This window comes from Sus scrofa, chromosome 1 (genome assembly GCF_054392235.1).
Source record: "Sus scrofa isolate SSC_HxYL_T2T_F1_AM1 chromosome 1, Sscrofa_HxYL_maternal_Yorkshire_Landrace_v2.0, whole genome shotgun sequence".
In the NCBI taxonomy this organism is placed as follows: Eukaryota; Metazoa; Chordata; class Mammalia; order Artiodactyla; family Suidae; genus Sus; species Sus scrofa.
The window spans coordinates 75,114,189-75,138,652 of NC_139383.1; the positions used below are offsets into that span (position 1 = coordinate 75,114,189).

The 24,464-nt window shown below is 44.5% G+C and overlaps 1 protein-coding gene and 1 long non-coding RNA gene across 23 annotated transcripts in view; one reads left to right on the top strand and one right to left on the bottom strand.

Annotated features, from left to right (window-relative positions):
* Positions 1 to 24,464, top strand: part of ARMC2 (armadillo repeat containing 2) — a 156,930-nt gene that overhangs the window by 16,304 nt on the left and 116,162 nt on the right. For all 22 annotated transcript variants that reach the window (XR_014806726.1, XR_014806695.1, XR_014806696.1 and 19 more), the window contains 2 exons: positions 7,757 to 7,949; positions 23,761 to 23,837. Coding sequence is in view for 8 of the 22 variants with exons in the window: in XM_084962049.1 (XP_084818175.1) it covers positions 7,757 to 7,949; positions 23,761 to 23,837 (270 nt within the window). In the remaining 14 variants the exon portion in view is untranslated. The remainder of the gene's footprint in view (positions 1 to 7,756; positions 7,950 to 23,760; positions 23,838 to 24,464) is intronic.
* LOC146406148 (uncharacterized) lies at positions 8,545 to 12,118 on the bottom strand. Its single transcript, XR_014807017.1, has 2 exons — positions 11,596 to 12,118; positions 8,545 to 11,328 (listed from the first exon to the last, which is right to left on the bottom strand). It is a non-coding gene; the product is annotated as an uncharacterized LOC146406148 (long non-coding RNA).

Here is a 24,464-nt window from a genome sequence, read left to right on the forward strand (position 1 = left end):
TTTTTTTTTTTTTTTTTTTTTTGGTATTTTTAGGGCTGCACCTGTAGCACATGGAGGTTCCCAGGCTAGGAGTCAGATGGGAACTATAGCTGCTGGCCTACGCCACAGCCACAGCAACACGGGATGCAAGCCTTGTCTGCAACCTGCACCACAGCTCACAGTAATGCTGGATCCTTAACCCACTGATAGAGTCTAGGGATCGAACCTGTGTCCTCATGGATACTAGTCAGATTCATTTCCTCTGAGCCATGATGGGAACTCTTAGGGTTTTTGTTTTTGTTTGTTTGTTTTTGCATGTTTCTTGAATTGGCGCCTAAGAGCTATTTTATATAATTTTTTTCAAACCCCACCTGATTTTTTTACATTAAGACTTGGTTAATATTGCGTGAAAACTGGTTAAGAAACATTGTTCATCTATTTTTCCGGGTGTTTATAAAGAACACTTAAATATCGCTTTTTTTAAAGAAAAGTTACTTGCTAGAAAAAAAAATTAGGTTAAGTGTTTTCTAATGAAAGGGTTCACCTATATTGGAAATAATTTCTAAATTGGAGTTTAAAAAATTGTTAATTTCATTAGGTGTATTTAAAATTTATGTAATGTACTAAAAAGGTTAGTCTTTGAAAGCGCCTTTCTGATCCCATGTGAAAATGTAAACAGAAGTCGAACAGGGCTTTTCCTTTAGCCACAGAACTGCCAGCAGGTCTCTAAACCTAGAAACACAGAGACTAAAAATCTCAAATTCTAAAGAATGACCCCAGCAATTGAAATCACCTCCTGTCCAGAGCATGCTAAGAGTTTTCCAAACTGTAGGGAATGTCCCACTAGTGGGGTGACACTCAATTTAGCGGATCCCATCAGCATTTAAAACAATGAAGCAAAACAGAATAGAGTGGAAAACATCAGGGTACGTTGCCATCAGGGTAAGTCTTGGCTGAAGGACTTTACTTCGGTCACATACATGTGTGTTCAGGGTCATACTATACATTATGATACATGTATTACATATATTATTACACATTGTATGTATTATTTGTTATGCATTATATTTTCATTAAACCCCATTATAAATTTATGATTACTATAATAATAATTGGTGCTGGCAGACCTGGCCCTCCTTCAGCCCTCAAGGAGTGATGAAGAGGGCTAGGTTTACACTCACACAGAGGAGATGGTCTGAAGACTGTCCCAGGAGTTACAAGCCACCGCCTGAGTATCTCACTTATTTGGCAAACAAATCTCTTCTTTTAATTAGTCAGCATGATTTAAATGTGGAAGCATCAAATGTATGACTTCTTGTGGCCCATTGGAAGATCTGGAAGCCCTGGGCCCAGTTTCCATGTGGCCCCCACAGGGAACGATGGAGCTGAGTGGTCCCCACCCCCATCAGCTGCACTTCCCAGGCCCCGCCCGCTTTGCGCTTGTTGTCCTTTCTGGTCCCTGTGATCCCTGACATGGCTGAAGAGGTAGGATTGAGGGGAAAGGAGAAAAGAGGCAGCACAGGACATGTGTGCCACACCCCGGTCCCGTAAAGGAGTATGTCATCAGGCCGTCTGCTTTACCTCCAACGCCCTACTTGTTTCTTTCTTGACAGGCAGTCAATTCGTTATTTATTGAGCCCCCACTAACTGCCAGGGTCCAATCTAACCGAGTCCTGCCCTGTGAGGGGAGATAGGCAATAAACAGGAAAACCAGGCAATGAGATAATTAGGTTCTGGTGAGTGCTCTGAAGAAGAGAAGCTAGATAATGGGACAGGGAGTGAGTGGCAGGAGGAACTGTCAGCTCTGGAAGGTGTCCTGGCAGAGGTGGCGTCTGAGTGGGAGTGTGTATCATGAGAAGAAGGCAACCGGGTAGAAATCCGTAAACATGGTGCCCAGGCTGAAAGGACAGCGAAGCTGAAGCCAGAGATGGACCCGAGCTCGGCCAGTGGACCCGAGGGCCCCTGTGGCTGGAAGGTGGAGGGAACTGAGGCCACAGGGCCATTCAGGGCTGGAGCGAGGAGAGGGCAGACATGGTCAGGACTTTATTCCTCCTGCAGTGGAAAGCCAGCGCAGGGTTTAAGCAAGGGAGAGGCATCATCCACTTCTGTTTCTTAATGGTAGCTGGAGTTTTTTTGTTTTTTTGTTTTTTTGTTTTTTTTTTTTTTTTTGCTTTTTAGGGCCGTGCTCGCAGCATATGGAGGTTCCCAGGCTAGGGGTTGAATCAGCTTTAGCTGCAGGCCTACACCACAGCCACAGCAACACCAGATCTGAGCCCCGTCTGTGACCTACACCACAGCTCACGGCAACGCAGGATCCTTAACCCACTGAGCAAGGCCAGGGATCGAACCTGCATCCTCATGGATCTATCAGATTTGTTTCTACTGCACCACAGTGGGAACTCTGGTAGCTGCACTTTTAGAATCACTGGAGGAGTTTTTCAAACATTCTGCCACCAGGGCCCCCATCAGACCAGTGATACCAGACACGATTGGTACCCACGGGAGCTAAGTCCTTGCCAAGATGAAAGGGGATGGACTCAGGAACCATGGTTCAGGGTGAGGTCAGACTGAGGAACAGGGTCACTTTTTTTTTTTTTCTTTTTTTTTCTTTTTAGGGCTGCACTTGAGGCATATAGAAATTCCCAGGCTGGGGGTTGAATCAGAGCTGCAGCTGCCGGCCTGCACCACAGCCACAGCAATGTGGGATCCGAGCCACATCTGCAACCCACACCACAGCTCATGGCAACACTGGATCCTTAACCCACTGAGCGAGGCATCCTCATGGATACTAGTCGGGTTTGTTACTGCTGAGCCACAGCGGGAACTCCCAGGAACAGGGTCACTTATAAGCAGGGTGGCAGTGGGGGAGCTCTTGTTTATTAAATGTTTCTACTTCTGAGCCTGAATGCTGCAGGCGTTTAAGTCTTGGGAGCTGCCATTTGAAAACCCTGCTACTGGCTGCAGTGTTCCCGGGTATGGGAAGGCCGACCCCTCCACTCCCAAGCAACCGACTGAAGTTCAGCTCTGTTTCCGTTCTTCCATCCACATGGTTGTCAGTTGCCATCCTCACTGCCCTCATCATCCCTGCAGGCTGCAGCAGCACCCAGGAAACAATGGCAGTAAAAAGTCATTGTCCTTTCAAAAGCACACATTGCCCAATTTCAAAAAAATGTTCTAATGATCCAGCCTTGGATCCATTGTCCAGGAGCTCCCTGGACTAGTTTCAGAGCCTCTCTGAGTAAAGGGGCCCTTTGTTGGGTAACAGGCAGTGAGGGCCACTGTGCTTGGAGACAGAGGGTTCGTCCCTTCCCACGGTGTGAAGTCATTAGTAGCTGACACCTCCCCAGGCAGGGCTAGGGGTGTGGAGGCAGGTTTGGAATCCTGGTTGAAGGAGATGAAAGGGGACGAGATGTGTGCGGTCATGTTTGTAGGGCCAGGAGTTTAATCACTGTGTTCAGACAGGGTTTTTGGCTGGAGGTGGCATTGTTGCTAATGCCCCCCCCCCCCCCCCCCGTTAACGTCATCTGGACAGAGACTTCAGAGCAGGCTCTTCCTTCTCACAGTCCCTGTCACCTTAGCCACCACAGGGCCCTCCACGGGCTGCCTGCGTGGGCTTCCTGAATATCCTCGGGTCTGCGTCCTCCTCCCCACCACCGCCCCCTGCTTCGATCACCTCTTTCCTGGCCCTGGTCATCCAGTGCTCAGGTCTTGCTCTATGCTCAGGTCACTGGGGGGCTACAGGTGGGTCAACACAAGGACCCTTGGCCCTTGGAGCAGCCAGGAGAGCCTGGGGAAGCCGAGTGCCCACCCAGACAGGGCTGTGAGCTGCAGCCTTGTCCCTTTACCCCAGGAAACCAGAAAAATGATCCTTTTCTCTTGGGGTGCTGTAAGGGACAAGAAATCAGAAAGCAAACAAGAATCAGATGGCATCATCTTCTTGCTGCAAACCCTTCAGAGGGACCTCTGTGCCTGAAGGGCTGTTTGCCAAACTAAGTTCCAGGGACTGCTTTTGACAAGATATAGGAATTTTTCCTTGGATCAAGGATCCCATGCTCAAGAAGTGAGCCTACTTGCTTTCCCGCTTGGAGAGTCACAATTCACGTGACTGTATTAAAGGGTAGGGAAGGCCATCTGGTAAAGTCATTTGTTTAATCATCCCAGCATTTCCCAAACCTATTTAACTTCAGACTCTGTCTTTTGGGGAACACAGTTTGGGAAGCACCCACCTAGCACAGAAGTTGGCAGACTTTTCTTCTAAAGGGCCAGAGAATGACTATTTTAGACCTTGTGGGCCATGGAGTCTCTGTTCAACCTACTCAACTCTGCTGTTGCAGCAGGAAAGCAACTGTAGACTGACCAGGGCCACTGAAATTTGTATTTCATGTAATTTTCACATTACAAAATCTTGTTCTTTTGATTTTTTTGCCCTCAACCATTGAAAAATAGAAAAATCATTCTTAGCTTGTAGGCTGTACAGAACAGGTGGCAGGGCATTGGTGGGGCTACAGTTTGTTGACTTCTGCTCCAGGAGAGGAAGTCTCCATTCTCCAGTGTGCACAGCTCTGCTGTGATCTGACCCCAGCCTAATAAGTCCAGGCCCTTCTCTCCACTCTCCTTTGTCTGTTCACCCGCCCCCCTTGCCATCTGTGCGCCAGCAATATGGAACCCTTGCAGTTCCCCACACCCATCTTGCTGTTTCAGGCCTCATGCTGGATCTACTATATACTTTGCTGGACCCAGTGCAAAATGAGAATGTGGAGCTCTTTGTTCAAAAATTATTTAGAATTTCAAGATGGCAACAGCAAAGCATTAAACCAAGTGAAGGGCCTTTTTAGCATGAGCCCCTGCTTGGCTGCATAGCTTGGACATACCTGAAGCTGGCTTTCACTCCAGACTTTAGTTCCTTTTTCTGAGAGGGTTTTTTTTTTTTTTTTTTTTTTTTTTTTGCCTCCTATTAACCCTTCAAATTGCTTCTCTGGCTCCGCCTCCCCCTATGAATCTTTCCAACCGCTGAGGATGCCTCCATTCTCTGTACTCCTCCTTATCTGCTGCAGACCCTGTGCTCCTGAATTTCTCTCTGGATGCATCTCTCTGTTTCCCCTACTAGACTGAGCAACTTTATTTTTACAGCTGCACCTGCAGCATATGGAAGTTCCCAGGCTAGGGCTTGAATCGGAGCTGCAGCTGCTGGCCTCCACCACAGCCACAGCCACAGCCACAATGGATCTGAGCCACATCCACAACCTAAACCTCAGCTTGTGGCAAAGCTGGATCCTTAAGCCACTGCGTGAGGCCAGGGATCAAGCCTGTATCCTCACAGACACCATGTCAGGTTCTTAAGCCACTGAGCTACAAACCGGAACTCCATAAATGGAGCAACTTTAGTAGGAAAAGAAGTTTTCTGTCTTATAAACCCAAGAGCCTGAAAAAGGGTGTAGTCTATAGTAGATGCCAAAGAAATATTTGTGAAACAGGACAGTTGCTATATGGTAATGCTACTGCTTGTAGCATCTTTTTGGAATTTACCCAGGATCCACTACAAAATTACTGCACCTTGCTGCACGTATTTGCCAGAAGAACCCAGAGCACTGCTACTTACGCTCAGAGGAATGGTGGACATCCAGCAGGGGTAAGAGTGGGCCCCAGGTAGCTTGTCACTGTATTGACAACTGACAGCTCACTCTGGTAGACTGAAGCCTGAGGGGCTGTGGCTCCTCTGCCTATGAGTAGGGATGTGTTTTTTTCTCTAGAACAGAAGCTCCATGACTTCTAGACCGTTTCCTTCACCACTGGACCCACCAGCCCCTGGAACAGCATCTGGCACATGGCAGTGGATGCTTCATAAATATTTATGGGATGAATGAGTGAAAGAAATGAATGCTAAGATACAGAAACAGGCTCAAAATGCTTTGTAATCTGAAATGAAGTATGTGCTTTATAATTCAGTCCTAAAGATATTTGAGGTTACATGGAGCTATGGAGAGAGCCCTGGACCAGAAGTCAGAACTCCTGGGTTCTGTTAATAATAGTGACAATAACTTCTCGGTTTTGAGCACACTGGCACCAGGGGAGTCCCTTTACCAGGCCATATCACTTAATTCTTACCATGTCCCCAAGAAGTGGGGACCACTGAGGAAGGGGAAAGAAGCTGAGTGACCTGCCTGCATCCACAGCTGTCCGTGGCCCCATGTCTGACAGAATACCAAACCCCAGCTCTCCCCGAACCTCCTATGTGACCTTAAACTAGCTACCTAACCTTTAGGGTTCTCAGTTTTCTCATCTGAAAAACGAAGGTTAGACTAGCCAATCTCTAAGCTTCCTCTCTGGTGTAAAATTCAGTGTTTTGAAAGCACAGAGCTTAGTCAGAGGAACAGACTCAGTGGTTTTGTTATGGTTGGTTTTTATTAGTTTGATGGTTCAAGTGCAGAAAAGGAAACCTTGAGTCATGTTGGAAAAGCTTGCAAAACTATCTCTCTATATGAAGCTCATTCCCTTTTCCCCTTTGAAAAAACTTAACTTTATTGTGGGCTAGAGTATAGAAGCAGCAGCATGGGTAAGCTACTCCTGATGTCAGTTTGCCCAAGAAGAAACTGTTGTATTTTAAGTCTAAGGATCTGCAGCCATAAACACAATAGGTGTTTCAGTTCAGAGATTGGACCTCTCTTTTGCAATTCTCTCTTAGTCCCCTTTAAAAAGCCTTTTGAGGAGTTCCCATCATGGCCCAGTGGTTAATAAATCCGACTAATATCCATGAGGTTGCATGTTTGATCCCTGGCCTCGCTCAGTGGGTTAAGGATCGGGCATTGCCGTGAGCTGTGGTGTAGGTTGCAGACGCGGCTCAGATTCCGCGTTGCTGTGGCTCTGGTGTAGGCTGGTGGCTACAGCTCCGATTAGACCCCTAGCCTGGGAACCTCCATATGCCGCAGGAGCGGCTGTAGGAAAAGGCAAAAAAAAAAAAAAAAAAAAAAAAAAAAAAGCCTTTTGAGTGTTTAAATGCCCTCATCTGTCCACTCCTGCGAGTGGTCCATTGGGCCTCCATGATCCAGCCCCTTGCTCTTCCCCATCATACATTTCACTCTGCTGTTGCCTGAGCATGCCAGGCACACTTGTGTCTTTGAGCTTCTGTACCAGCTCTTCTCTCTGCTGAAAATACCATCCCTTGTCATGGGACACCTTGGTGCCTCACCTCCATTAAGTATTTAAAATTCCTACCTGCCCCTGTTCCCAGTCCCCTTTGACCCTTCTCCCCTTTTCGACTTTTGCTTTTTTCCATAACGCTATCTTATCTTATACCCCTCATTTATTATTGTCTGTTGTATAAACAGGTGCACTGTTAGGATGTCAGCCCTGTAAGTGCAGGGATCTTTGTTTTGTCACTAGTACATCCCAAGTGCTTAGGACGGAGCCTGACATCAGGAAGGCACTCAATAAATACTTCTAAATGAAAAGTTACTAATGTGATCAGACTCAGAAAGAAGAATTGCTATGGGACACAGAAGTATCCATAAAGACTTAGGTAGTTCATAAAGCTAAATTGGAGTGTTTATCTGTGTGTAGACTTGAGCTGATAGAGCTACGATTATGCTCATTTATCACCTGCTGAGGGAAATATGGTCTTGTATATGTCCAGGGAGATTTACTCCATACAATCCCAGACTTGATTTTAAGTAATACATAATTTCTAAATTGTTTCAATTTTTGGATTGAAACAGTATTCAAAGGCAGTTTTTCTTAAAATAAGAAACGCCTTAACAAAATGTTTCCTTGATAATTACAGCAAAGAAGAGAGTGGAACCCAAAGAAACAGTTATGATGGGAGACTCTGTGATGAAAAGAAATGGGCTTTATCTAGCCGAATCTAATGCCATTGGCCAATTAAAGCTCCCGTATGATGCAGACTTCAGTGAAATCAAGGAGCGAGAAATGTTCCAAGGGGCAACGTCCATGCCATCTCATCTCAGAAGTGGAGGGTCAGTATTCTTTCCATTTAATTTTCTGGTCAGGACAACTGTGTCATGTACCGTAGTTGTCCTCTGTCTTATGTAGATGATTGATTTGCATTTCCCCCTTTTATATAAACAAAGTTGTAAGTGAATGATGCCTGAGTAGGAGAGCTTTCTTCTCAGTGGCTGAACAGGGTTGACTTTACATCTCCCTCTTTAACCTTCAGGAAAACGTGTATCAAACCTGCCAAAATGCTGCTTTGACAAGATGGTCAGTGAGGTACTCTGCCTGAGCTGGGCTGCCCAGCCAGCCCCCGAGTCGTGACCGATGAGTCTACTCATGTCACTTTGGGATTCTTGCCCAGCGTGACATTTCTCACTACCTCCCTTTAAGTCACTTCACTGTTGTCGACTCCACCAAACAGTGGACACCTGGTTGATTTTATTCTCCAGTAGAAACTTGGATTAAGGAGTTCCCGTCATGGCTTTGTGGTAACAAACCTGACTAGTATCCATGAGGATGCAGGTTTGATCCCTGGCCTTGCTCAGTGGGTTAAGGATCCAGCTTTGCCATGAGCTGTGGTGTAGGTTGCAGATGCAGCTCAGAGCTGGCGTTGCTGTGGCTGTGGTGTAGGCTGGCAGCTAAAGCTCCCATTTGACCCCTAGCCTGGGAACTTCCATGCACCATGTGTGCAGCCCCAAAAAGACTGAAAAAAAAGAAAGAAAAAAAAAACTCAGATTAAAATACTGCTTTTGCAAACGAATAGTTAAAACAGGAGAGTCCTGTGGATTTCTCTTATCTATGATAGCTCACTACTAATCCTTCATAAAATGAACAATTGGGAGTTACTGTATATCTCATACCATGTTCCTGGGTAAGGCTTTTGTTTCACCCCAGTCCATGTTGACATTTTCACTCCCTACCCATCATGTTATGTTCCTTGATAGGGTTTTTTAGGGCTTCCCCTGGAAAATTGAGAAGCAATTTTCCTGACATATGAAGGACTTGTAGAGAAAAGTTCACTGTGCGGACGATGTGAATTCTTACACTGGTGGTTTTCCTAAAGAAGCCTGGAATACCTGGGGGGCCAGGGTGGGGAATAGGGCAGGCCATGCTTTCCAGTTCCAGCCCATAGTGATGCTCAGATAGGCAGAAAGTCTTGGACTGAACAGTGTCGTTTAGAGATATTTGCCTGTAACTTTCCATTGGGTCATTGTGGACAAATGCCCAGTTCAAATTTGCTTAACAAGATTAAATTCCATGGGCCATTTTAAGACCAAGTGCTTATTGCCCTCACTTTAGATTTCGGGTCTGACTTTGGCTCTTGCACATGTAGTATGCTTAAAACTCTACCCCCCCCACCCCCCACCCCGGCAAACTGGCTGCTTGGCAGTTGGTTAGCTTAGCCGAACTGACCTTGTCCACTGACACCGCCTGAAGAGCATCGCACACACGGAATTTATATTAGGCAACCTAGTAGTCCTTGTAAAGTCTCTTTGCATTCAGAACATTTTTTAAATTAAAGGAAAAATGACATGTCTCCTTAAGTGGAAGAGAAGGACTTCAAATTGGGACTTTGGGAGTTGAGCACAAAACATCAAACTGGCCATTGCCACAAATCTTTTCCAGTTGGTGAATAAGAATAGGCTGCAGACCTCAGAGCTTCAGCACAAAAGGCAGCAGAAGAACTTGTGTTTCTTTCAGCGCTGAACTGAAAAGGAAATATTTATCTTGCTGCACCCATCCTTACAGTAATTAAAGTTGACTAGGAAAAACCAAACAAGAGCTGTTTTATTGTATTGTATTGTATTTTACTTTTATTTATTTATTTTGCAAACTTTCAGCTGTTGCAGAATAATATGGCAAGCCAGGGTTCGTTATGTCTTCCCCAGTCTGGGACAGCACAGGCATTTTTAGTTACATTTTTTTATCCCACAAACAGCAGAGGAGAAGTCCCAGGGACTGGAGGCACTTTTTCATGACTGTCCAAAATTTGGAGGCATTGGCTGGCAGCACTAATTGCTTTTCTTTTTGCTCTGTTAGGATGGCTTTTGCTTTGTGTAAGGATTGCGTCTGAGTTGGGTTTGCCATACACCTTGGCAAGTTTAACTTCCATGTTGGCTTTATGAATCTCTTACCTCCTTGAATCACGGGCTGGGATTTTTGTTGAAGTGGTGCCAAAAAAAAAAAAAATTTTTTTTTTTTATTTGGTAGGATTAAAACAAACCAGAAAATGGAAACTATTAGCCATTCTTTCATTAATTACATTTGTGAATCAATCTGGAACACTTGATCATTGTTTCTGGTAAACACTTAAGTGAATAATTCCAAGAAATGATCTTCTCAGTGCAGTGGAGTATTCCCAGTTTTGATGCAAAAGTCCTACCCTCAGTTAACATGTTTTCATCTTTAGACCAGAAAGTGGAAAATGAAGATTCTTGTCAGTGAACTGGGCCAGCAGGAAAAGGGCGGGAAGGGATTGCCTAAGTAGAAAGGGGGGAGGTCGGCACTGATGACAGGTTGAGGGCTGAGAAGGAGTGTGAGCAGCTCCACACTCCACAGAGGGGACAGAAAGTGAAGTCAGGCTCCTCCCCCAGGGTCCTTGTCTAGCACGGAGCCACTACCTTCAGGCCAGTGCTTCTTGGGCCTTGGAGAGAAAGGAGTAGTTTAACTCAGGGAAGCCACATTGATTTCCGGGAAACCCTGAATTTAGAATGAACTCCGACGTGGGATGGACTGGAGTTTAACTTTATGCTGGTTGTGATGGAAAAAAGCGTTGCTAAACAAGGTATCTTTGCAAACAAGGTTTGGGGGGCAGGGGCAGGCGCTGGATAACTTTCCAGCACTTATTGACCTGTCAGCCTCAGACGTCAATTAAAACAGCCTGCGTGTCCATCAAGGACTCATTCAAGGTGTGGCGGGCCTGCCCCTTAGCAACACCCTATTTTCTCTGATTTGGTGTGGCCATATGTTTTGAAAATAGCTTCCATTAGAATAGGTTTGTGTATCTCCACCCAACATCCATCCAGGGGTCCCATCTGATGAACCCCTTCGGATTGCTTCTTTGTTAAACCCTTTGAGACTTCCTGTGTATATATTGTTCAAACTCTCATGGTTTGAAAATGTGATTTTTAGGAGAAAGCCCAAGAGCAGTCAGTTGTGAGAGTCAAGAACTTGGTTAAGGGTCTGAATCTGTGGATTTAGGATTGGTTCTCTCTCTACCACTTGATTGAGCTGTGTGTGGTTTTTTTGTTTTGTTTTGTTTTGTTTTGTTTTGTCTTTTGTCTTTTTCTAGGGCCGCACCCGCAGCATATGGAGGTTCCCAGGCTAGGGGTCTAATTGGAGCTGGAGCCACCTGCCTACACCACAGCCCCAGCAACACCAGATCTGAGCCATGTCTGTGACCTACACCACAGCTCACGGTAATGCCGAATACTTAACCTACTGAGTAAGACCAGGGATTGAACCTGGAACCTCAGGGTTCCTAGTCAGATTTGTTAACCACTGAGCCATGACAGCAACAACTCCCCTTTTTTTTTCTTTCTTTTTTTTTTTTTTTTTTTTTTTTTTCCTGTGGCATATGGGAGTTCCTAGGCCAGGGGTTGAATTGGAGCTACAGCTGCCCGCCTACACCACAGCCACAGCAACACCAGATTGAGCCAAGTCTGCGACCTACATCACAGTTCACAAGACACTGGATCCTTAACCCACTGAGCAAGGCCAGTGATCTAGCCGGCAACCTCATGGATCCTAGTTGGGTTCGTTAACCACTGAGCCACTAAGGGAACTCCGAGCTGTGTGTTCTTTGACAAGTCTCTTAACACTTCTGGGGGCTCAGTTTCCTAATCTGTAAAGTGGAAAAAACTGTGCTCTTTCACTTGAGAATATACAGACTCACTGTAGGCTGTGGTCTGATTCAGAAGGCTTGAAAGCCTTATTTATAAACTGTCAAGTGCTGTTAGTATTGTTGGAATAAAACATGAGCAAAGACGGCTTCCGGTTAAAGATGGCAAAGGAAAGGCTTTCTGCCGAAACCCAATGAGGAGTTCCCTGGTGGTGCAGCAGGTTCAGGATCCAGCATTGTCACTGCAGTGGTTTGGGTGACTGTCACTCGGGTTCCACCCCTAGCCTGGGAACTTCCGCACACCATGGGCGAGGCCAAAAAAGAAAAGAAAAAGCAACAAAGAATGAAAAACGGAGAAATAAATGTCGTCAATGATACAGAAAAAATGGTCCAACTGCAAACTACAAATCATGAAGCAAACTTTATTCTAAAGTGTGGGCTTGATCCCCCCCATCCCATGGAGCATACTTCTCTTTGGAGAGCAAACTATCTTACATTGTATAACGAATCCTGCTCAGTTCATGTTTGAAGGAGCCTGACCTTGTCTTCTCTTCCCTTCCTCCCAGAGGTGGTTATGAGGCTCAGAGCTGGCTAATCAGGGTTCTCCAACCCACCAGCCATGGTTATTGGTCCAGAGGTGGGCACATGATCCAGGCCAGGCCTGTCGAATTCTTCTCTGGGACTTTTGCCAACGCCTTTGGGGAAAGCCCTCTTTCTCCAAGTTCACAGGCTGTGAAGATGATGTTATCTTGGAGCCAATAGTGGCCATTTCATTGCTCTGTGGGGAGCGACTCTGAGAGAGATGTGATGTACAAACAGAGCCGGGGCATGCAGATATGAAGCTCAAGGATATGTAAACCTCTAGATCCAGCTGTGCCTGAGGCCACCACAGCCTCTCTGCAGACAGCCCTGTTTATGAGCCAATATGTTCCTTTGTCTTTCTCTCTCTCATTCTCCTTCCTTTCCCCCTTCTTTCCTTCCTTCCTTTCCTTTTATTCTTCTTTCCTTTATTTATTTATTTTGACAGGGACAGCTTATGGTACTCTGGGTTTTTGTCACTTGGAATATCGCAACCAAAAGAATCTAGTTAACCTGCTAGACTCTATGAATGTAGATGCAGACAAGGGTTAATCTGAGATCAGACACCTCCTCAGACTTGAGCCAGAAACAAATTTCACTAAAAGTGGGTCTCCCAGTTCAGAAGGGTGTGTCCAGTAGTCTTTAATTAAAGAAACCAGGTCTCAGGCTGTGAGCAGGCCACAGGAGAAGTGGAGAAGCCACAGTAGAGACCCCGTTTAGGATCCAGAGTGTGAAGCCACCCAGGGGGAGTGGAGCTGAGGGTGGCACGCTCTCCTCGTATCAGCCAGTCTCTGTGTGTGTGATGGGGAGAGCCTGATAGATTAGAACCCAAGGAACCTGGCCTGGAAAGGGGCTTTTCTGTGAGTCACAAAACCAGCTACATACAAACCGAGGGAACACACACTGCAGGTGTAACAGACTGGGTGCATGGATGTTCAAGAAAACTCAAGTGGAAACTACAGAGCATCCTAGTTCTTATTCATTTCCTCATGTATGATTTCCATTTTCATTCTTCAACAAATACATGGCTCTGTTTCAAGATAAATAATACGAGGACAAGAGTTAACATGGGACTTGAGCATGGCTTTGTAAAGAACATAACAAAGACAGACGAAGGACATGGATCACAAAAAGAACTACCCTCCAAGATCATGGAAAGAGTTAAAACAATTGTCCATCATGTCGAAATTATACAAAATATTGTTACCCTCTTTAAAATAAAAGGGGGGGGGGAATAGCTCTTCTTTGAATAAGGAGAATTCAAAGTAGAGATTTTAAGCCCACATAAACAAATGAAAATCTGTTCACAGATCTCAAAAAGGAAATGAAAGAAAAATGTATGAATATGGAGAGAAAAGCCACATTAGAAATAAAAAGTGAGGAGTTCCCATCTTGGTGTAGTGGAAACGAATCCGACTAGGAACCATGAGGTTGCGGGTTCAATCCCTGGCCTTGCTCAGTGGGTTAAGGATCCGGCGTTGCTGTGAGCTGTGGTGTAGGTCGAAGATGTGGCTCCAATCTGGTGTTGCTGTGCTGTGGCGTAGGCCAGCAGCTGTAGTTCTGCTTAGAACCCTAGCCTGGGAACCTCCGTATGCTGAGGGTGTAGCCCTAAAAAGACAAAAATACAAAAGAAAGAAAGAAAGAAAGAAAAAGTGAGAGTAAAAAGAACTGAAAATGCAGTCAGACGTAGTGGGCAAGCTAGAGGAAATCATACATGAGGAAATGAATAAGAAAATAGGAAAATGATTAGAGAGATTGAGGCATGGGGGCAGGACACTTGTGTTCCTGGAGAGAATCCTCCCCTCCCCCACTCCTCCTGGCACTGTCTTCCTGGACTAAGTGCCAGGCCCTCTTCCAAGTGATTTACATATATTATCTCATTTGAGAGTCACAGCAACCCACTGAGAATGCAAGAGATAAGAACAAGAAAAATATTGACGTAATAGAAGACAACTTTCTGAAAAGAGTAAAGTCTAGGAGTTCCCACTGTGGCTCAGCAAGTTAAGAACCTGCCATAGTGTCCAGAAAGATGTAGATTCGATCCCTGGCCTCGCTCATTGGGTCCAGCATTGCCATGAGCTGTGGTATAGGTGGCAGACAAAGCTCGGATCTGGCATTGCTGTGGCTGTGGTGTAGGCTGGCAGCTACAGCTCCGATCTGACCCCTAGCCTGGGAGCTTCCATATGCCGTAGGTGCTGCCCCAAAAAGAAAAAGAAAAAAAAACCTCAGAAATGAAGATGCTATGGTAAAAGCATGCATTCGTGGTGAGTATTGACTTTATTTTCATACTGAATTAAAGCTAAACAACTCTGCAAATGACAGTTATGGAACAGAAACCTTGTCAATGTAATACTGGTGTAAATAACCCAAACTCGTACTTGGGAAGAAGTGTGAGAACTTATCTCGTCTCTCTCTCTCTCCTTTTTTTTTTTTTTTTTTTTTGAGTTAAATATAGTTGATTGACAATGTTTTGTCAATGTCGGCTGTACTGCACAGTGACCCAGTCATACGTGTATATACGTTCTTTTTCTCAGTTTATCTTCTATCATGTTCTATTACACGGACTGGATATAGTTCCCTGTGCTGTACAGCAGGACTTCATCACTGATCCCTTCTAAGGAATAGATTTGTCGGTCGCTACAGTCTGAAATTGAAATATAAGTAAAACGGGAGTGATTTCAGCATCCTAATATTTTTCATTATTTCTTTTCTTAACTTTAGAGAGATCTTTTAGAAACTAATGTCTCTTGGGAGGACCCATTCATCTGAAGTTCTACAGTTTCTTCTGTTTCACCTCAATTTCTGTTTCTGTGTCATATTCAAGTTACATTTATACTTCACACTTTTTCATGATAGCGACACGTATGGTATGATCCCATTTCAATGTATCCTCCCCTTATCTACCCTCCCCTCCAGTCACCCTTCTGTTCTTTCATTCTTTTATCTTTTCATCTGAGTATATGCAAAATATGTCTGGAATGATGTTTGCCATACACCAACGGTACTCACTTCTGGGTGGTGGGATGTCAATGATTTTTTTTTTTTAATCTTCTTTGTACTTATAGTGTCTGGCGTTAAAAAATAATAAATATATTTTTTTCCCAAAAATTAATGAAGTCATTGTTCTTTTAAGAAATTCACTAAATGTGCCTAAGAAACTGCTTCCATTTGTAAAAGGTTTGCATTGACCAGAATGATTTTGTAGAATCCCACCTTATTGGACAGCTTCCCTTTGATAAGCATTTCCTGATAAGAAAACCCTGTGCTAGCGGGGTTGGAAGATACAGAAAGGGGCCCTGTCCACGAGAGCCTTACCAACACGTCAGGTTCTGATGCTCAAGTGCGGTCCCTGGACCAGCAGCATCAGCATCACCCAGGAGCTTGTTAGAAATACAGGAAACTCAGGCCTCACCCCAGACCTGCTGATTTGGAATCTGCATGTTTATAAGGTATCCACGTGGTTTGAATGCACACAGAAGTTTTAGAAGCACCGTTCCATGATTAACTCTAATGCTGGAGGAATGAAAGAATTGAAAGAAGGCATCCTGGGAGTTTAGAGGTGAGAACATTTACTCTATTGTGAAGATCAGGGAAGGTTTCCCGAGATCCATGGGGTTTGGGATGGATGCCCCTTGAGCCTGCTTTTCACTAGGGGTGGAGCCCTGTGTTCTTTGCTAAAGCAGCAGCACAAGCAGAGGGGGGATTTGACCTGGGGGTGACAGGTTCAGAGAACGGCCCTGGGCCCCAGGTAGCAGGAGTGCAGGTCCTGAGGCTGGAGACCACAGGGAGCACTGAGATGCTTTGAGGAGGAGAGCGGTGCTGGCAGCCATGTGACAGACAGGTGGAGAGGAGGAAGAGTTGTAGCAGTTCTGGTGGGAGCTGGTCTTGTGGGAGCTGGAGCTGGACGTTAGGATGGAGAGCAGAGCACGGATACTCATGTGGCATCATTTCCACGGCAACGCTATGCAAGAGGGTAGTGCCAGCAACACTCCCCTGTGCTGAAGTACTCGCTGCCACAGCGAGAAGATACAGGCTCTTCACACGAGGGGCCTTGAAACTGGAGCCTGGAGAGTTGAGGGGAGCGTGAAACTCTGGGCTTTTACTCTAAGCCAAGGGAATTTAAGGCTGCCTAAGTTAACATGGTTGGCAGCAAAGCAGTGTCTGATCAAGTTTATGCATGTAGCACTTGAATAATAACCAGTTAGTGATGATTGAAATAGATACTAAGAGTATATGCGTAATCTTTAAAAATGTATTTTTTAAATCTTGGACTGCTAACCCAATGCTATAGTTACTTTGGAGGACTGTCTTAAAATTTCAATCTTATGGACATTCCTTTAAAGTCATGGTCTTTAATTTCATTGTGTTTCTATGTAACTGTTTAAGTAGAATTCTATTTTACTGTTAGTTATTAAGACAATGCTAATATGTCTGGAAACTGTATCTGGTGTTTCAGACGATGAAGACATGCCAAAGGGACCACCACCTTTTTGGTGGTGGCATTCTCAAATTGCAGTCAAAAAATCAAAGAGACTGAAGTAGGGGTCCAGCAAACTATGGCCCATAGGCCAGATGCAGCCTATTACATGTTTTTGTAAATAAAGTTTTATGGGAACACAGCCACACCCATTTATTCACCCTTTTATTACTGGCTGCCGTCACACTACAGCCGCAGAGCTGAGTAGTGACAGAGACTGCGTGACCCCGCAGAGCCTAAGATACTTACTGCCTGATTTGCATCTGTATAACTTGAGTTTAATTCTAGAAATGAAGTGTCTTCTTATTAGACCAAGAAAAAGCTCAAAATTTGCTAGATTTCTTTTTTTTTTTTCCTTTTTCTTTTCTTAGGACCACACTTGTGGCATATGGAAGTTCCCAGGCTAGGGGTCAAATCGGAGCTATAGCTGCCAGCCTACATCATAGCTCACAGCAACAACGGATCCTTAACCCACCAATCGAGGCCAGGGATTGAGCCCACATCCTCATGGATACTAGTCAGGTTTGCAACCCACTGAGCCACAACAGGAACTCCCAAATTTCTTTTTATTATATGTGGCCTTTAAATTTTCCTTTTCTTTTTTTTTTTTTTTTTAATCTTGTAGACATCCCCCTAAAGTTTTATGTTCTTTAATTTCATTGTGTTTCTATGTAACTGTTTCAAGTAGAATTCTATTTTAGTGTTACTTATTAAGACAGAATGCTAATATATCTGAAAATTACAGATTTTTCCCAAATGGAAACCAATCTTTTTCTTAATTCCAAATCTTCCCATTTAGTCTACTTCTTAATATTTTTTTAGTTATTACTCCAGAGGAGTCAACAAACTAGCACCCCCCCCCAACTCCAAACAACCTGTTCTTTTACAACCCTTGAGCTAAGAATTTTTTTATACATTTTTAAATCATTACATTTTAAAGAGTTAGGAGTATCTACATAATAGCCTTGTTTTGCCACTTAGCCTACCAAGTGTAAAATATATACTGCCTGGCTCTTTAAGAAAAAGTTTGCTGACCCGATTAAAGGACCTTAGTCATTATAACTGAAAGATCTGTGTGAATTACAGCAAAATGTGAATTTTAGAAGACTTTTAAGGAAATATACTTTTTTTTGGAGGGTAAATGATCTGGAAGCAGATGTTGCCAACGTGACTGATGCATGGATGGGCAGTAGTAACTCATTCAGTCGTGTGTAGCCTTGCCTCAGCTAGAGAGCTTGGTTCTGGTTGTTCAGAGTAAAAGGTAGGACTTTTGCTAATGATTGGGAAAAGGAGACTAGTTTTTGCTCTGAAACACGTGGGCTGCAGAAGAAAGGCCTGAGGATGCCATACCCGTTGTACTTTGCTCAGGACTCCAATCCAATTGCAGGTGGAACCAGAGGAAGGGCAGAGCTGAGAGAATTGCAGAAAGGTGGAGCCAAAGCCCTGATCATACCACACCTACAACCCACCCCTAACACTTGACTTCTCTCTTATGTGAGCCGATAAATTCCATTTATTGTTTAAGTCTGTTAGAATTAGGTTTTTGCTTTTTGTTGATGATGATATTCTAATAAAATTAGTGTTATTCTGGCTTTAAGAAGGATTTCACAAAAGAGCTTTAAGGGATCATTGCTGAAATCATTTTATTTTTGGTACATCAACAATTACTATAAAAATTTAAGTACGGTCTTTAATAGCATGGAATAGAAAGCTGAGTAGAACAATTATACTGGATGACTGAATCAAGATCTAGAAATATCCGAGAGGCAGGAACCCTTTGACAGCTATGACACTGTGAAATTTAATAAGAAGGAGTCCAGCATGGATGTGGGAAATCTGCCTTACCTGCAAGTGTAACAAAAGACAAAGCCTGACCAACACTGCTATGTGACTGTGAAAACTGCTCATACAGTTTTAAGCTGTATCATTTAGAATGTATCTTCTGCTTCTCAGGCCATCCTTTGGTCAATGCTGAATTCCAAACTTTAAAAGGAATCCAAACTGACACTCCGAGGAACTGAACAGGCTGGTGAAGAGATGTGAAATTGTATCATATGAGGAGAGTTGAAGAAGTGGAGTTTGTTAATGCCATCAATGGTGACAGCCAGGGTCATAGTGAACACTTATGGAGTCTTACTGCGTGCCACATTCCGTCATTTAATTCCCAACAGTCTTACATTGAAGGGCACTGTTATTTATTACTCCCTCGTATACAGATGAGGGAACCAAAGCTTAGGTTAAAAAACTTACCTGAGGTCACACAACTAATCAGTAGCAGGGCCATACGTTTTAAGCCATAGGAGATAAATTTAAGTGGTGACTGTGGCAGATGTAAATATTTGAGAGATTGTCAAGAAGAAGAAGGATAAAGATTTGTTTCATTAGTAGAACCAAGATCAATGAGAAGTTAGAGAAAGTTCTGCATTGAGTACAAGGCTATCTCGTCTTCCCTTCTTTAGCAAAGGGGGGATTTTCTTTTCCTTACACCTCTCTCCCCTTGCCCTTCCTCCCTTCCTTCCTCCCTCCCTTTCTTCCTTCTTTCTTTTTAGGGCCACACCTGCAGCACATGGATGTTCCCAGGCTAGGGGTCAAATCAGAGCTGTAGCTGCTGGCCTACGCCACAGCCACAGCAACGCGGGATCCGAGCTGCATCGATGTTCTCTTTCTGAAGGACTTGAGCTGCACTGTGTCACAGAAACCCTGTTAGGCTTACCGTGGCCAACCCGAGCAGTTCTTCATCCATCCTCATCTCCTTGGACCTGTTCATCGTGCTCACTTTCTCAACATGCTGGACCACATGAGAGCATATTTTCTCTCTCCTCTGCTTTTGGACTCCTTTCCCCCTTTCTGTCCTGCGCCCATGCCCATCTGAGAGCAAACTGTGTCCTGAAATTCTGGTCCACCAGCCACTCTTCAGATGACTCTGGTCCCAGCGCACTGCATTGACCATTAATAGAGCTCCATTACTGATTGTCCCATCTCCTTTGCCAATGCTCCCTTTTTCATCAGAAATTCAACATGGGGAGTTCCCATTGTGGTGCAGTGGTTAGCGAATCCGACTAGGAACCATGAGGTTGGGGGTTCGGTCCCTGGCCTCGCTCAGTGGGTGAAGGCTCCGGCATTGCCATGAGCTGTGGTGTAGGTCGCAGACGCAGTTCAGATCCTGCGTTGCTGTGGCTCTGGCATAGGCTGGCAGCTGTAGCTCTGATTAGACCCCTAGCCTGGGAACTCCCTATGCCACATGAGCGGCCCAAGAAAAGGCAAAAAGACAAAAAAAGAAAAAGAAACTCAACATGGCAAAACTCTTCACCCCTCAAACTGTTCTTTTCCCCATTCTCCCATTTTGGTTTTGACAACCTGTTGTCCTATTCTTCCAGGTCTACCTTCTCCTTTCTTCTACCTGAAATCGACCCCCAAATCCTATCAACTTTTCATTTATGTCATGTGGCCTTGGGCAAAGTACTTAACCTCTTGGCTTCCTTTTCTTAAAATGAAGGCAGTGTCTCTACTCAGTACAGTAAGTACCTTTTTTTTTTTTGTCTTTTCTAGGGCTGCACCCTCAGCATATGGAGGTTCCCAGGCTAGGGGTCTAATTGGAGCTGTAGCCACCGGCCTACGCCACAGCCACAGCAATGCGGGATCCGAGCTGCATCTGCAACCTACACCACAGCTCATGGCAACGCCAGATCCTTAACCCACTGAGTGAGGCCAGGGACCGAACCCGCAACCTCATGGTTCCTAGTCGGATTTGTTAACCACTGAGCCATGATGGAAACTCTGGTTCAGTGAGTACCTTGAATAAATTCAAGGGCTCTTGAACTTGTTCCTTCTTCTCCAGTCTCATGTCACCCTCAGAGAACTGGTCCTTCTTACCTCCCTTCAGGTTGCCTACATACTCTTGTCATCACAGAACTCCACATGTCATCATTTCCTTGTGTAAGAACCTAGGACCACTCCTTATTGCCCATCAAATTGAGTCTATTGAGTCAACCCAAGTTTTAGGGAGCAGTTCCTAGTACCTCCCAACAGAAACCTATTCCTAAATTGCTTGCCTTGTACCATTAGCCCCTGTGCTGCCCTCCAGGCTTGTCATGCTCTTCTTTACCTTCAGTCATGCCACTCCACTCCTGAGAGCAGTGCTGTCATTTGCCAGTTCCACTTTTAACCTTTTAAGCCCCACCTTATGGTCCACATCTCTCTCTGGGTCATCACTTCCTTCTCAGCATCCCTCTAGTCTTTGTAACCTGCTGAATTTCACATTGCAGTCCCTGATTAGAGATTCCATTAGAATTTTCTTTTCTCTTTTTTTCCTTTTTAGAACCGCACCCTCAGCATATGGAGGTTCCCAGGCTAGGGGTCGAGTCGGAGCTGCAGCTACCAGCCTACACCACAACCACAGCAACGCAGGATCTGAACCGCATCTTCAACCTATACCTTGGCTCACGGCAGCGCTGGATCCTTAACCCACTGAGTGGGGCCAGGGATTGAACCTGCGTCCTCATGGGTGCTAATCAGATTTGTTAACCACTGAGCCATGACAGGAAGTCCAAGATTCCATTAGAATTTTCCATTAAAGAAAAAAAAAAAAAAAGAGGACCTTAGCTCCTCAAAGTAGATTTTAAATTTCTTTTGGGCAACACCTTATATGTTCTTTATCACAGTAACACCTAGCACTGGGCTGCTCAGACAGGTGCTTGTTGACCCTGAACAAAAGAGAAAAATACCATTGACAGTTATACTAAGTTCTTCAGATGTACCTGTCACTGTACTGAGTAGAGACATTGCCCTCGTTTTAAGTAAAGGAAACCAAGAGTTTAAGTAGTTTGTCCAAGGCCACATGGATGATGAGAATTGGACCCAGAACTTGATCCCAGATAGTTTGGGTCCAGAGCCTACACACTGGACATCAGCCATTGTACCATGATGTTCACGCAGGGGATTTGTGAATGCCAGTCCTGTGTTCTTCCCGAGACCTAGCACATCAGGATCTGATATTTCATAAGAAGGACCCTTCTTTCCCTCCCCCTCCCCCAAATGGAGACACACAGTTGTGGTATTTAGCGAGACATCCTCTCCAGGGCTGAGACCTCAGGGCAGGTGGAGCAGGGAGGTGGAAGGCCATTCGATGCAAACTATCTTGCTGGATTCCAGTAGCTCTTCAGGACAATAATGAAAAGAAGGGCTTGCCTCTTATCATTCTCTAACTTTCTTGTTATTTCTGGAGTAATAAATCTGGGAACTTCCCTTTCTTCACACCCTGCCAGCCTTTTGGTGTTTTACCTTTCCACAGGGTTGACTTTTCTTTCTGTCTTGCGATCTTCATTTGCATCTCTGCTCAGAGAGTGTTGACAGAGAGGATCCCATCCCCATTTCTTTCTTTAATTGGCCAAGACATCTTGCTACCAGGTCTGTGTTTTTACAGTGTGTAAAAATAAAGCAATTGGAGTTCCTGCAGTGGCGCAGTGGGTTAAGGATCTGGCATTGCCACAGCTGTGGCTCGGATTCAGTCCCCAGACAGGGAACTTCCATATGCTATGGGTATGGCCAAAAAAAAAAGAACATATTTATGGGAAAAAAAATGATATTTGGACAAACTAATCCTGGGGGCAGTAGTCAAGGCCAAGGGCCAATACACAGCACTGAACATCTGCTGGGGATCTCACTACACAGGAAGGAGGAGCAACAGACAGACATGCAGATGCTCATGGGTGACCCTGTCTGCATATGTGTGCATCTTTATGATTTTTTTTGTAGCAAATATTGTATTTCATGGTAAAAGTGAAATCGTGTTGTAAAACTTGCACTAGTATTCTTTCAGTGCTTTTTTTTTTTTCCACATTAGAATTCTGTACAGATATTTAAAAGTATTTTAAGTATCAGCTCTAGCTAAGGAGATGTTATATCCTTCATAGACCATCTCTACATTGTCTATAACCTTCAAAACAACAGAAAACAAACAAGCAAAAAACTCAGGCATATAGTCCTGCTGTTAGCCAGCCACACATTTTCATTTGGAGCACAAAATATTTGTCGTCTGGGGCCTGCTTAAATTTACCTTCAATTTTTTAACGTTCAAAATATTTTTTAAAAAAATATTTTAGAGACTATTAATTTTATTTATTTATTTTTGCTTTTTAGGGTTGCTCCCACAGCATATGGAAGTTCCCAGGCTAGGGGTTGAATCAGAGCTGTAGCTGCTGGCCTACACCACAGCCACAGCAATGCCAGACCCAAGCCACATCTGCGACCTACACCACAGCTCACAGCAATGCCAGATCCTTGACCCACTGAGCAAGGCCAGGGATCGAACCCACATCCTTGTGGATATTAGTTGGGTTCGTTTCCACTGAGCCACAATGGGAACTCCCTATTAATTAATTTTGAAATGAAGAAAGGAGATATAGTGATTTGTTGAAAAGAGCAGTTGGACATCATGAGACCTAGGTTCCAGATCCGACCCCCACTATGTGATCCTGGACACATCTGACTGGTTTGGAAACAATTTTCCTGCCCACAGCATGTATCCCTGAGTGAGAGCGGTTTCTTCTATCTCCTGAATGCTAGGCTTTTGTGAGGCAAGTATACAGTTCTTTCTTATTCTAACAGTGACCTCTTGTGGTGCAGATCCTTAATCTTTCTTTCTTTTTTTTTTTTTTTTTTTTTTTTTTGTGCAGAGTAAACTTTGGATTTATTTTTTGTTGTTGTTTCTAGTAACTGTATTTCATACTGAAACACAACTGTGACTTGTTTTTAAAAGATAATTCTTCATTGGATATCAGAGGTTGATTAAAATGCGATATAGCACACCAAACTCTTATTTCATAAACAATTCTCTGGGTTCTTCAAAAATTTCATTTTCAGTGACTCCTGACACTTACAAAAAGAGAAATGCTCTGGGTTTTGTTTTGAGTATTGTGTGTACTCCTCTTCCTCCTAGGGACCAGGGCAGGAGGCATTTGAGAGCCTCCTCATGCCCCAACAGCTCAGGCTGGAGCAGGCTGGACACCAGAGCAGGTGAGTCCCCCATTTTCTTAGAGGTCCCCAGGGCTCAACCTCCTCTTCCGCATTCCCATGAGCAGGAAAATCATGTGCACTGTTGACTTAAAGATATGCACAACTTAGGAGTTCCCTTTGTGGCTCGGTGGTTAAGGAACCTGACTAGGATCCATGAGGATGTGGGTTCAATCCCTGACCTCGCTTTAGTGGCTTAAGGATCTGGAGTTGCCGTGAGTTGCGATGTAGGTCACAGACACAGCCTAGATCTGGTGTGGCTGTGGTGTAGGCCAGGAGCTACAGCTCTGTTTTGACCCCTAGCCCAGGAACCTCCATATGCTGCAGGTACAGCCCTAAAATAGCAAAAAAAAAAAAAAAAAAAAAAAAAGGAAAACTTAAAAGTTGGGAGTTTAGTTTATTGGGAGCAAAACCTGGGCTATAGCCGGGGAGGCCACATTTCAAAGAGCTCTGAAATACCACTCCAAAGAGGTGGGGGGAAATGTCAGTATATATATGCTTTTGGTGAAGGGGGAGGTACATGCAGCCAAGCACACATTTTATAGGTCACTGCTGGTCACAAGGAGCAGATGTCACCGTGAAGGATTTTAGTGCTTTTCTAGATAGGAGGAGATGCAAGAATTGGACTCA